This window comes from Poecilia reticulata, chromosome 5, assembly GCF_904066995.2.
Source record: "Poecilia reticulata chromosome 5, P_reticulata-male-v2, whole genome shotgun sequence".
Lineage (NCBI taxonomy): Eukaryota > Metazoa > Chordata > Actinopteri > Cyprinodontiformes > Poeciliidae > Poecilia > Poecilia reticulata.
In genome coordinates, this window is record NC_088834.1 from 12,486,230 (window position 1) to 12,501,281 (window position 15,052).

A 15,052-nucleotide genomic window follows, 5' to 3' on the forward strand; every position below is an offset into this window, starting at 1 on the left:
AAAGTCATATAATTATTATTGAGCAACGTACTTAACGTTCCGGTTGTTGATCATGTGACTTGTGTCTCCATTGCAGTTTTGCAAAATACACTAATTTCAAACACTTCATCCTAGCAGCAAAACATTTTATCGAAAAACCAATTTTTTAGAAATCGGTGTGTTTCTATGAAGCAATTTTAATTTCAAAATGTCAAATTATGGGAAATGTAAACGTAGCTTTTCTCACCAGCTTCAGCCAGAATCTTTACGCGACATTTTCGTTTTGTTCTTGATTTTTCACATTTCGCCCCAAATCACGTCTCCATGGCGTCTTTCAGTGTTCATAGCTGTTTGAACAGATGAACGTGTCACCTTTCTTTCTGACATCGTCCCTGAATTCATCTGATTTTTCGTGAGGTCACACAAGAGGCCTTTGTGTTTAAGGTTGTTGCTTTAAAATACAACCAGGAGCACACGTCCATAAAAACTCAGATATTGTGAATCAGCCTATCAGGAGCTATTGCATCATCATTCAAGATTTCACAAATTTCCTAAAGGTAAAAATATTAGTGTGAGTAAACCTATGTATTTGAAAAGTTGCAACTGATCTAAAATAGGGAATGTTTACTTTAACTTCATGTCAGTGAGATACAAGTGCCATTTATCTTGCTTTGAGTGTCAGTAGAGGATTTTAATTCCTCTATGGCTGAAATAAGTACCAACTTTGCTTAGACTTAAATCTTACAAAAGCCTGTGGCAAGTCATTGCATATAAAGACATGTTCAGCCATCATATGTCTTCTAACTACATGATATTCTTCTAACTTTGCACCTGGTTGTTCTTGTTGCAGAGTGGTCATGTCTGCAGGAAATGCAAATTGAATAAAAAAAAACATTTTGTTTATGCAAAACAGCCTCTTCACCACCTCCAGCAGATGAACAGAATATTAAAGTTACAAGTTTCAGAAGAATCTGAAACAGGAACTGAATGATGCTTCTTTCTTTAGAATGACAAGTTTAGTTTTAACCCCACATTACTTATTGATCAGCTTATTGGTGTATGAATGTGTGTGATTGGGTTAATTTGGCCACACTTCTCAGATTTTTCTTGGTGAAAACTTCTCCTTTTTTATTTCACTTCATACACAACTTAGTGCTGTTCTCTCCCTTAACACCCCACTCAAACATCACTAAGGCAAAAATGTAAAAAACAAACATGGATGATTTTCAAGGCACAGAGACGGTCTGGATGACTCCATAATAGCAGAAAAAACTCCATCTGTTTGCCCTGGAGTCCCTTGGTTTTCATTACACATATCTTCATGTCAGGCAGCATCAGCAGACTTTATGTTACACATTGAAAGATGCTGTTTGCCCCTGGATCCATCTCACTTAAACTGTGGCTTTGTGCAAAGACAAACGTCTGAGGAAGCCGATGCCCCGAGGAGTTTAAAAAGTGCTTGGTGTCTCTCTGCAAGCACGCCTCGACCTGCCTCCTCAGCACCTCTCTGCACTCTACAAATACTATCCCCAACATGTGAAAAGCTGCCTGGGAAGGTGTGCTTACTCTCCTGTCAGAGCAGCGTCAACAGGTAGAACAGCCGTCTGCACACTGGGACCACTCTTCATGGTTCTGCTGCAAACGCTCATCGGCTGAAGTCTGGCTTTGTTTCTTAAACCTGTGAGACTCTGAGAGAGGCCGACGTGTCACTGCTGTTGGCCACAGACGAAAGTAAAAACTTGATGCATCCATTCAGCACAGAGTCTATAGTCCTGATTAGAAAAGTGTTCACGCTGAGGTAGAAGGGAAGAGTGAACATGCAGAGCACGCTAACAAGCGCTATTACTGTATTCTCCTCCAGGTTTGGAAAACCCCACCGATTCCGTCTGCTCAGGCGGGTTTGATTCGAATCTAAGCTCTGCACTCTGGCTGAATCCAGGGGAAAATGTTTCTGAGTCCTCTTGAACTCCTGTCTTCCCATCTCTTCGGACAAGCAGTCATGGGAGATGAGGGGAAAGTCTCCATCAACACACTTTGAGGTAAACATTTCTGGATGAAGCGGCTTGGAGGCTGCAGGCGCCGCTCCATCCTCGTACGGTTGTGTTCTCTTTGGTTCTGCAGAGGTCTGGTTTCTCCTCTGCAGGCCCGTGCTGACGGTCATCAGCAGCCCGAGGAGAACCAGGAAGGCCAGGCTCCAGTAGGGATCCATGACTCTGTGCATGGGACTGAAGAGGTTAGGAAGACATCTGATGAGAGAGTCGGTTTTGTCCAGACAAGCCGCCGTCCACCCTTCCTCCAGCTGCCAGTGCCACCGGACACTGAACGCCACGGCGATCCACACCGACAGGCAGCAGAAGAACCCCACCACCTGTGGCAAGCTTTCGCCTTCATCCGAGACGCTGCCGTCCTCTTCCTCCTCGCCATTACAGAAAATCGTCCTGGGATCAGCTGGAGCATGCGGCCACAGCAACCTGATCAGGGTCTCCGTAGCGGTCAGAAACGTGGTGAGGAGCAGCACTGCTCCATAGGTGTGACTGAGGAAGAGCAGGAAACGCAGGGCAATGACGTCACCTGGTGGGTTCAGCTCAGTCAGCCAGAACTTCAAGATGCAAAGAAAACTCAGGAAACCTGTGGGAACACAAAACAGAGAGTCAGCAGAAGCCCAACTACCAGTAAAAACACATAGGTTGGCTTTTTAACAATGAATTAACTCAATGGAAGCATTTCATATTGCAGTAAGCTTAGAGAAAAGTTAAGAAATCCTCAAAGTAGTGGAAGACTGTTACTTTATCTGAGCTGCTTTATCGGCAGGTATGATGTCATGTAAGAAATCTGAAGCCTTGGCATCAGTGTTTGCAAAATGTGAGCTGTAATTACCAAAACCAACTCCCACCCAGCCTTTGAATGCTTTCCACATGATAACGTCGACCAGAGAGGAGTGGGTAGAGGACATCTCCTTGGTGCACACCTGTCTTCACTGAAACTCTTGATAAAAGGTCGAGTCGGGTCCACCTGAGTGCAGAACCTCGACTGGCTTGTGTTGCATGTTCAGCAAGAGAGCTAATACTGATACCAGCTGCACACAGCTTCACCTCAATAAGCTACATTAAATTCACAAGCAGCAGAAAGAACCAAGTGAAAGCAGAGAAAGTGATCAGTGAAGCAACGCTGACCCTGAACAGGCAGGAACATTCAGATAAGAAGCTTCTGCTGTTCTGGCCAAGAACCTAATCAGTGGATGAGGTGCAGACAGAGAGAAACAGGGCATGTGCATTACACATTCAAATCCAAGACGTGTGTTTAGATAGTACTTCAAGGTAAGGAGTTCAGATTTTAAATGTGTTCACTTCCTAAAGTCCTTTTGATCAAGCCCTTTATTTGCTAAAAACCTTTTTATCATTAGATATGCACATCATGTTGATCCACCTCCTTCCAGACAGCACAAAAAACACAAAGTAATGCAGAATTATGTAGCGTAAAAGCAAAGATCCATGTTTCTTTTTAGTACATTTGGTGTGTGCTTGTATTCAGAGGTGAAACGTCTATAAGAAGAAGTCCAGTTCTCTTCTGACTGAGAAATTTAGGCACTTTGATAATCACAGCCTCCGTCAAAGACAAAATTAGATCCAATTTCATTGAGAGAATCTATGAAAAATACCAAAGACAGCACAGTTTGACAACATTTTTCTGTAGATTATGATTTCTTTTTTTTATTTGTGGATTCATACATTTGAGATCAAGGTTAAAAAATGAAAATCTGCACTGCGAAAACAAAATCTTACCAAGTATTTCTGGTGTAGTTTCTCATGCAAAGTGCAAATATCTTAGTTGTACACTTGAAATAAGACACAAATAACTTATTAGTAACGTTTCAGCTAAATTTAGGAGTTTGTTTTAAGTCAGTAATTCCTTCATATTGATGGAAAAGTACTAGTTCCATCATTGGCAGATAATTTCACTTATAATAAGAGATGTTTCCCGCGTTATAAGTAAAATAATCAGTTAATGGGACTAGTGCGTTTTCAACAATATGAAGAAAGTACTGACTTAAAACAAGCTCCTATGTCTTTCTGAAAAGTTACTTATAAGTTAGTTTTGTCTTATTTCAAGTGTACAACTAAGATATTTGCACTAGAAACTAGACCAAAAATACTTGGTAAGATTTTGAGTTTTTGCAGTGTGTGGCAGATTTTTGACATTTAAAAATAAAAGTAATGCCTTACACAGCAGCATTGTGCAATAATAGAAAATCTTGAGATAGTGCTAATTATTGTGAGGCATCAGATGATGATATCAGTTTGTTTTTATTTTCTCTCTTTTTCACCTTTGTTTCCATAACTTTATTACTTTTAGCATTTGTGAAACATAATTTTTTTCTGGTGTGAACATCTGTAGCTGTGAGACTTGCTGAATATTACATTAGTGTGAAAAATACAAGTTCACAACACTTGGACTATATTAGGGAACAATTATTATTATCCAAACAGTCCTTTGAGGTATAAATATAATATTTGATATTTCAATGGTGACACATCTGCCAATCATTGTGCAGTTTCAGTAACACGCCCTGACATAAAGTTAAATAAATGATGGAAGGTATTTATGGAGCATAATATTTACAAATACAAACATTTATATGGTTAAAATGTAGCTGAGATTCCTGTCCAAAAATATTAAAAAGTACTTTAGATTAACAAAGTTCTTTGTTGCTTTATATAAATTTCACTAAAGCTCACATAATACTAACTTAATATGCCTCAGCTTCAATGTTTTCTTAGATTTTGATTGTTAAGGTGAATCTTACATTTGTCTTAAGGAAGATTTAAACCAACATGTCACTATCAGTAAGTTCACCTGTTTGACAGATCACAACTTTCGTCACTTTCTCATAGATCGCGGCCAGTTGACTAAAAGTTCAGAGGTTTTTATATAACTTACAGCAAATGCAATAGTTAAAGAGTCAAACATTGTCTGGATCTGATTACACAACTGGATTAATTTGAATGTATTTGGAATTTAATTGGATTAAATTTAGCTCGATGTGATTTGAGATTTGTCGGGGTGATCGTTGAATTGTTGCCACATAACTGAAGCGAATCGTCTTAAACCTGCAGAAGGCTTTGAGTCACCAGGATCAAAAGGTAAATTAGTGTTTAAAAGCTTCACACAGGTTTAATGTTTGATCACGCCCTGCACCACATTTGGGTGGGGGTGAAGGATAAACACTCTGCAGCACCTGCGACCACATCTGAACTCCACTGGCATCACTTCAGCAAAATGAAAGCTAGAACCACTGGAGGTCAGCAAAACGCCAACCTTCAGGGCATCAGGACTGCAAATCTAAAACACCATGAAGGAGCAGTTTGCTGATATTGGTGTTACATTTTTAGCTTGTTTACTGGGGCTTTGGGAGCGCTTTGTGGACAAAAATGAACTACGAACATGTTGAATTAGAGGTGCAGGTTAAGTGGTGCACCTGACTTTGTCCTTACCTGTGACCAGGAAGTCTGTGAAGATCAAGAGGGAGCAGCAGCAGAAGCTGACAGGACTGTGGGACGCAGCCAGAGACGGCAGGACGAGAAAACTGCAGACCAGTTTACACGCAGACAACACCACCGCTCCTTCCAACACACCATCCATGGCTGCAAGGAAACAACAAACATGGACCAACAGGATTTTCTTTCCGCCTCGGGGAGGAGGAGCTCAAGAATGTCAGGAACGCTGCAGGTAATAATCCAGCTACACAAGTGGAATATCTTCTGTGAGATTGTGCTAAAATTAATCATAATAAAAAAGACTCGTCAGTGAGTGCTCCAAGAGTTTTGGATCAATATTTGCTTGCGTCCACTGGTGATGAACCCTGGACCAGACAGAGCTCAGGGACGAGTTCAGCTGTGTCCCTGAGTCAACAAGAATGATTCAAATAATTCAGATAAACCAAACCACAAAACCGCACATTCACACTGGTTCAAACCGGAGGTTAGATATTTTCATAATCTTTAAGAGATTAAAAAATGCCTTACTGAAGCAAATAAATCTCTAGAGAGAAAGAGAACAGCTGCCATGGGGTTATTAGTTCTTACCTGCTCTCACAAGAGCCTGACGAGCGGCATGTCAAAATAAGCTTCAAATGCTTCATCCGCTTTCCTCACCTCCCCCTTTTGCTCCACCCTCACGGGGATAACGAGCCGTCCCTACCCCCCCGCCGCCACCGCCCCTGCCCTTCCTGCACCTGGCCTTTGGAGGTGACAGCGCTTGTGCATTTCTGGAGGGTGTGGCTGTGTTTGTGCAAGCTACAAAACCAGTGGAACAACTAGCTAGCCATGCAAACAGATGCAACGTGTTTGTTTATGTGTGAGTCTTTAAAGAGAAACCTGCTGATGTAGGCCATGGGTGTGAAAACAACTCCTCTGCATCCAGTTTGTTCAGGTTAAATGTTGAATACACACCATGCAGGACGTTATATAAAGCCAGGTCAAATGGCGCATTTTAATGCCATGGTGCAATCTATGCATGAATTATAAATTACTTTATAAGGCAAAGGTATCCTGTAGCAGTTTTTACAAGCAACATGGAGTCTGCAACCTTTGTAATAGAAAGAGCCAAAACTTGAGCCACAAATGTTACATAGGCTTTTGGAAAAAAAAAAAAAAAAAGATTGCTTATATTTTTTGATAAATATCTGCAATAGAAAATGTATTCTTGTATTTAAAGAACCATAATTTTTAGGTTTTAAAACAAAGAAAGACACAACATTTTTGCAATAAAGTGAGTTATTCTATGGGATGTTTGTATTTGTAAAAAGAAAAGAAAAATACTACAAAAAATACTTTATTTCCTATAAAGTTTCTATATTTAACATCTGTATTGTGACTTGGCACTTAAGAATAATTTACATGACTAGTCACTTAATGCAGTCAAATATTAAGCATAATTTACATGATTAATATTATTCACTGAATTTAACAGAATTGTTACAAAAGGGTGAGGCGAAACATATTTAGGTGCAAAGCATTATATATTTGAAGAGAGGAAGTCTTTTATTTTGAAGAATGCTTAGCAGGATCTGCTTTTGTCTTTTGGTGTCTTCGGTTGCTAGGTTACGAACAGCCTTTATCGTTATCAGCTGTCGCCGTTGTTTGTAGTTCAGATGTCCAGCAGACATCTTAACAACGTCCGTTATGATTGAAGAAGCTTTCACTGTGCAATATTTTGTTGCTGAAACCCGGGAATAAGGACTTTGTTTATTTTTCTGAATGAAGTGAAGCTAACGGTTCAGTTTAGCAGCCATCATGACGGAAGCATTAGTGCGGTAACAGAGGAAACGGCCTACCATCCGTACCGCAACGACTAAGCTGTTAACCCGACTAGAGGAGGAGGAGGTGGACAAGGAGAGTCCAGGCTTCGATTGTATGTGATCTCCAATGTGAACTGCAAACGACTTTTAAGTGTCCCGCATGCGCAGTAGAGGGCACAATAACGTCACACATAGATGTGACTTGTCTTGCTAAATGCCATAAAAAAAGAAGTGCTCAGCGTTTGCGGAAGTAAGCATGAATGCTAATGGTGGAGCATCCAGCCAGCACATTAACAACTTAATCCTCATAAAGGTTCGCCAGGGTTGTTTTTCTTCTCGCTTGCGTGTATCAGGACGTAGAGTGGTGACATTTGTCGAGTATCAATGACGTTCGAGTTGGTTGAATGTGATCTGGCCATTCAGATTCAGGTCACATTTGAAAAGATCAGATACGTATCGGATATCCAAGTGGCCTGGGTCGCATTCGAAAAAAATCTGACTTGTGTTGTTCAGACTGTCATAAAAAGATCAGATGCAGGTCGCATTAAGGCAAAAAAAAAAAAAAAAAATCGGAATTGGGTCACCTCAGACTGCAGTGTGAACATAGCCAAAGACCAGCTTCTGGATGACAAACCAGGGGAAGCGAACCAAGACACTGTGAAATACTACATGCTCCATCATGCTGTGGTAAAAGAGGATGGAGTAGAGTTGTGAGTGATACATAGTCCTGTGGAAATGTGCTTTACACTACTGGGCCTAGTTTGGAGACCGGAACACGATTATTTTGTGTTTAATCAAAAGGCACTAATGGACATTTTGGAGGACAGAGAAAATACAAAGAGAAGTGTACTACGGACATCAGCTCGTATATTTGACCCTATTAAGTTTCTTACTCCTTTTCCTGTCAGAGTGAAGTGCCTTTTCCAAGAAATGTGGGAGAGAGGACTCAGCTGGGATGAACCATTAGTCACTGCTTTGACAGAGGAATGGGAACAGTGGCGTATGGAGCTACCACTGTTGCATCTGGTGCCATTCCCAGGTGGTACCACAACGTAAAGTTGCATGACTACTGTGATGCAAGCAAACTAAACCTCTGTCAAATTTAGAGAGGTACAGCAAGCTTACGACTGTATTAATAATCCCTGAAAACGATTTGTTACCAACACAAGGTCTTGTCAGAAGGTTCAGGGAGAGTTAACTGCAGAAGAACTTAGTGCAATGAAATGTACCACATAAAGGCTACACAAGAGAGTTGTTTTAGGTCTGAAATATCCCAGGTCAAAACAGAATGTGAAAGCAGATTCTGAAATCAAAAATTTGAAAATATTTTTAGATTAAAATGGTCTATTAAGTGTTGGGGGAAGACTGCAGAACTCAGATCTTAGTTTCAGAGAACAACCTGGATACTGCCAACAAATCACAATATTCTGAACTATTAGTTCAGTCATGTCATGAAAGGGTGAGGCATTCTGGTGTGTAATGAAGAGAGCTTCATTACTGGGTCTACTTTTACTTAAATCACTGTATAGCACTTTAAATGCACTTTATGAACAAGCACTTTATTTAGCACTGCACTTTAAGCAGAGATTTGCACATAAATAGCAATTTGCACACGAGAAGCTTTAATGGTATTTATTGAGTATTTTTAGTAATTAGCATGTAGCCTTTTGTTCTAGGCTCTGCACAGCTGCTCCTCATTGGAAAGTTAGCTGGTTACCTGTGGAGGGAGGATAATTGTTACTCAGAGCAATGAGCTACTGGTGGGTAAAACTGAACAAATGTGTGTGCATAATCTGTAAAGTGTGGAGTGCTGATATTGAGTGACTCGCCTGTCTTTTCTGTGTCCTCTCCAGGGTGTTTGGGCAAATACTACCCCAGGGGTCCAGACACCATTTATAGGTTCTGGGAGAGGCCATTGAAAAGTGTGGGGAGATAATCGTTTATGGGTTTTTGTGGTGTTTCATTTGGTGTAGGATAAAATATTAAATATTTATAAAAAGTAAATTTAAATGTTTATATTTATTAAAGTGTATTTTATTTAAATAGGTGGAGATTTGTTAAGGGAGATCCCACTGTGAAGTGGAAGTGGTTGAGTCCAACACAGCTGAGACTATTTAAGCCTTCAGTTTTCACCTGTGAAGAGAATAATTATTGTCTGTGTATTGATGCTGTGAGGAGAATAAACCCACTGCTGTTTCCACCTGACTCTGCCTCCTGAAATCTTCATCATTGTAAAATCCAACCGCAAAACGGCCGCCTTGTTACATGGTGTAAGAGACACGCTGACTCAAGTCAGAGAACAAATTTAGATTTGGATAGGGAGACAGCTTGCAAAAGACTTTGTTTCAAGTTGTTCTATTTGCAGAAAACTAAAGGTCAAGGCAGCACAGCAGATTTCTGCTCCTCTACCTTGACACAGAGTAACCAAATCACCTCCTTTTGAAGTACTGCTGTAGATTTTTCTGAACCTTTTTATGTGGGGGATGAAAAGTGGCAAACTCAGGGAATGAAAAAAATTATCACACAGGACTCGTATTTCTCACTGCTCCAATCAGGCCGACCTGGAGATTTATTTCTACCTACAGGTTACAAATTCAATAGTTACTCCTACTTTGTAATGGTTCCAAGACCTTTTACAAGATTTTATGTCTATTGTATTTAGAAGTTTCGACCAACAGTATCACAGGATATTTTTTCTTGGCTCACGTCCCAGCGAAGTGTATGGATAATTCCAGTAATCCCACAGCTACAGTATTGTCGAGTTGTCATTTCCTCATCTATCCAAACTTAACTTCCTTCTAACTTCTTGGATCCAAATTACCTTTACTGAAGCTCAACCATTCTTTTCATGTCAAAGTGACCTGGAACACTTCATAACCCATTTCCTGACTAAAGCTGCACAAACAATATAATCGTTCTACAAAGACTCATACATTTAAAGTCATAAATGTATGTTTAAATACAAGATATATTGGAGGCCCAGGATTAGTGATACCATGAAGGTTTCAGTTTCTTTGTGATACGTAAACTGGACAACAAAAGAGTTTTCAATTGAAAGAATGAACCTTTTTCTTTGAGTTGAACAATCGATCTCAAGTTGAGACGGGAGGTTCAAAACCTCCAAGTCATCAATAAGCAAACTAGACATCTAAAGCCCAACCCAAAGATGGAATTAGACCAGAGCATGAAACCATGAACAGGAGCACTTAGTTTACATACTTTAGATCAACATTAGATTCTTTTTTTGTTTTTGGTTTAGGGTTAATACAAAGTGCTTTACAGGAGTCAAAAGGAAATACAAACAAAATAAACCAAACCAAAGCAGAAACTACATGAGACAAACACAGCCAATGTAATGTGACTGTTTCTGTAAGACGTTCAGTGGGCAGCTGAGCAGACCAAATACCAAAATAATACCAAATACCAAAGTAATACCAAAATAAACCAAATACCCTTTGGTTTATTTTGTTTGTATTTCCTTTTGACTCCTGTAAAGCACTTTGTATTGCCTTGTTGCTGAAAATGTGCTATATAAATAAAATGACCTTTACCTTTAAAACAATAATTTATTTTATATTAAATAAATGTAAGAAATAGTTGCTATGCAGTGCCACCGGGTACATTATTCAGCTCATGCATACAGAAATAAACACTTCTATACTGGAAACATTCTGCAGAGACTCATGAAAAGCTCTCATATAATCTAGTGAGAATCTGCAAACTTTGGAAGATCTTTCAAATAAACAAGTCAAATATTTTCAGATGAGTTCATCTCGTCCTCATCTCAGAGGTTTTATTAGACTGGATGTTGTAGTTTTAAACGGAAGTTGTTCTGTATCTTTTGAATAAGCGCTCTCCAGTCAATGTTTTGCTCATCAAAACATCGATGTCTGCTCAGCTGCCCACTGAACGTCTTACAGAAACAGTCACATTACATTGGCTGTGTTTGTCTCATGTAGTTTGTGCTTTTTTATTTTTGTATCTTTAGTTTCCTGGTCTGATTCTATAGGAATGTGTTCAGTGATACATTCTTTAAAGTGATCCTTTCAGCAAAATGTTGTTATAAAGTGAATTTATTTGTACTTCTTTTCCTCTACATTAACAAACTCTTCACCGCAGAAAGTGAACAAGTGAATAAAAAATATTAAGCCCATAATTTTCAAGGGGATTCACTTGAACATTGTTCAATCTGGTTTCATCAAGGCCATGTCAATATCTGGACTCGAAAATGGCCGAGGAAATGACCCATGTTGGTCAAGGCCATAATAGTTATTATGAAAAATGTCATATTCAGTGTTATTTATGAGACTGTAAGCCACAGCTGAACTTGCATTTGACCACCTTGAGTGAAGAAACCACAACTGTTGTACTGAATAGTAAATTCTGGGACATTTGAAGCTGTTATTTGTTAAACTGTGGCTCTTTGGATGTTTTTTTTTACAATGACTCTTAAAAACTTGGATTAAAATGATAAAGATGATTTTGAATATAGATATAATAATGCATGTAGATTTTTAAGCTTTTTTCCTGTAATTAATTTCCATGAAGAATAATACTAAAGGTATCTATAATTAGTTTATGATCTGTTTTTATTGTTATTAGGTTGGAATAGGTGTGTTTTTTTACATCATTTTCCATCACACAGAAAAAATGTCAGTACTTTTTATGCAAATCTTTAATCAGTAAAAGAATAAATAAAAGTTTCCCACCATAGTTTTTTTTAATCTAAACTTAAAAGTTCTTTTTTTAATGTTTTATCAGCTTGTTATGGATAAATGATCTGGTGTCCTTCCGTCTCTTTTATCTGCTCACATACCCACTGCTGCACGCTCACATAAGCACAACATTTAAGGCTGGCGACTGTCTTCTATCGTACTCATAACAAAAAGTGATTAAGGCAGGACAACACCCCTTAGAGACAGTGATAAAACTTCAAACTGATTTATTACCTTGTGACATTACATGAAAAAAAAGCTGAACTCTCAATCTTTGCTCCTGTTGGTTGCATTCGTACAGTGAGCTGATTGGAGCCCAGCGCTTTACGATGAACGTCACTCTGTGTCTGCTCCACTTAATGACATTTTATGATCTTCAACATTAAAGCCTGTTTTATATTTAACCAAATGTCCTTATTTCTCAAGGTAACAACACTGAGGGGTTTTGGTCGGGTACCTGAACTGGTAAACGGACCTGGGTGTTGCACAGAAGGGGGAATGGGTGCATTACAACAAGCCTTCATTTGAGAGTGATTTGATGCAAGACATGCAGCAAAGGTCATCAGGTCATCAGGTTTTTTTTTCGTCTTCAGACTCAACCATTGCGTTGGTGCCGATAGCTTCTACAATAATGAGACAATCAACTGTGAGCGGAGGAAGGGGGACACGGATGGACCAGTAGATTGTATTTGTTTTAATTTGCCTTAATTTACTCAGACTGTCATATTTGGTTATAGTTGGGGGTAAGTAACTTATAAGAAAAAGTTTTTTTACCTGAACCCGTGACGACCCGTCAAGAACTAAGGTCTGCGTTTGGGTCGCGGCTCCTCCTCTGCAGCACCATACAAGCTGTCTCTTTTGCAAGAAGTCAGGTAACAGCTGCAGCTGTAAAAGTTGCAGACCCCTGAACTATCGGCTGTAGTTAATCAATTAAACTGGGACTCTAAGCAACTGGATTTCAATTGTTTTAAATACTTAATGGAACATTGATGAATGGGAGTTGCGACACAGAAGATACTCCTGTTTAGAAACAAGACATGTTTCTGCTCTGTGCACCATTTTCTAACGTTGCTCTGTTGTTTCACCCTGACGTTGCTCCTCCCATAGACAATAAAACACCTGTTTTACTGTGTTTTATTGTCAGGGGGGATTCAGAGACGTAAGACTGAAACTGTGTCCAGCAGGAGGCCAGTTTTAGCAGTGCATACAGGACTCTGTTTTGCTTCTCCCCATATCTCCAACTTCATTTAAATGCATTTGTTTCCTGCAGCTGCCAGATTTCATTTCATGCCAGTTTGAGTTTTGCATTTTCCATGAATGTAAATGTAGGCGCTGAGCACTTATGATAACAGGTGCATGTTAACGATTTATTTTATTTGAGTTTGTCGTAGTGGCCCAACTAGAGTCCTGACTGAAATCTGTGCAGGGAGCTGATGATTAGGGTGATGGGAAGGAGGCCATCCGACTTCACATACCAGGAACTCATCGGCAAAAATAAACCGTAAAAACTGCTGGAAAAAAAAAACCAAACTGGTCAGCAATTATAAAAAACATTGTGTTTCCCCGATTGTAAGACGTATCAGGGGTTTCAGGGGGGGTCGGCTAATATAAGCCGTACCTTACTTTCGGGGAAACACGGGGGTATGGCCGCCTCCCTCTCATCTAGCTGCGCGCCGCCTCCTGCCCACGTCCGCACCGTTCTGGTCACAATACGATATGTATCACGATTTTTGTTGAGCGATACAATTCAGTGCATTTTCGCGATTTTCTGAAAGATTTTAGAAAGACAGTGATTTTAGTGACATTTTGTGTTCCATAGGCTTGAATTTACTTAACTGAAAACTGATTAAAAGCACCAACTACACAATACTTGACTCTGATTGGACAGTCTAACAGTCTGCAGCTGGACAAAATGAATCAAAGATGCAGTGAGAGAATTAGTTTCTGTCATTTAATTCATGTGGATTTGACATAAAACTCAAAAGTTTAAATGGTAAACCAGGAGCAGAGTGGAGAGATTATCAGCCTCTGTAGACTCTCAATATGCAAATAATTGCGTGTTTTTTCTTTTGAACACTGGCAAATGCAGTCTTTTGGACTATGGGAAAAAAGGCTTTTCTACCTTGGCTCCCGGAGTTAGCCGTGGCTGTAAGCTGTTTACTACTAGCTGCTAAAGTAGTGGCTCCGCCTCACCCCGTAGTGATCGACTCCCTGCAGCTACGCAGCGCCGCTATTCCCCTGCTTGGATCTCTGAGTAGCTGCCTCTCAGACTGCCAGGATCTCATCGTTCTCTCAGTCTCTGATACTCTTTGTCTGTTGCTAATAAGAATGATCGATCAGCCATTGTTATCATGGAAATCCTCACTGCGCCGCGGATTCCGGCTGGGGGGTTTTCCTCTTCGTCTTCCTGCTCAAAACACAGCGCTCTCTGACATTCGGAAAAATATGGTTTACTAATTTTAGCATAACTCCGGTTATACTTGGCCTATTAACACAATTTAAAAACTGGTGTGTAGTTTATAATATGCACTCTAAGCTCATGTTGAAAGTGAGACTGAGGGAGGCGGAGCCTTGCTGCTACGCCGTAACAAACTAGACGTTAAAAAGAGCTATAAGGCTATGAACCCCTGTGGTTTAACGGATCGATACTCGCGGATGAAAAATCGATTCTTTCTGAGGGCGGAAAATATCGATATATATCGCCGAATCGATTTATTTAACAAAGTGGTATCACATAGTCAATTAATTATTGAGAATCGTATAAATCATTTTGACATTTTTAAATGAAATGTAAAGAAATACCTATATAAACAACAAATATTATTTTAGAAAGTTGATTGTTTTAATATCTATTGAAAGAGGCATGTCCCATTTTCTATCAGTAATGACTTGAAATTCCAGAAAAACTCAATAAAATAAAAACTAAAAACAAAGCTCTCCTAAGGATTTTGGGCTTTTTTTTGGTAAATATTTAAAAAGATATATTTTCTACATCATGTTTTATAAAAATCTAGTGCAATATTATGAAATTTGCTGTTTGGATTTTTTTACATTTCCTAGA

At 39.5% G+C, this 15,052-nt stretch overlaps 1 protein-coding gene across 3 annotated transcripts in view; it reads right to left on the minus strand.

Annotated features, from left to right (window-relative positions):
• The window catches only part of LOC103464475 (uncharacterized), a 24,018-nt gene continuing 8,966 nt past the window's right edge, over positions 1–15,052 (minus strand). Inside the window, exons 1-3 of one of the 3 annotated variants that reach the window (XM_008408599.2) lie at positions 6,063–6,133; positions 5,472–5,621; positions 1–2,607 (exon numbers count right to left, since the gene is read on the minus strand). In XM_008408599.2, coding sequence (XP_008406821.1) covers positions 1,652–2,607; positions 5,472–5,619 — 1,104 coding nt within the window. In that variant the 5' untranslated portion in view covers positions 5,620–5,621; positions 6,063–6,133 and the 3' untranslated portion in view covers positions 1–1,651. The other 2 variants (XM_008408597.3, XM_008408600.3) reach the window with 2 other exon arrangements.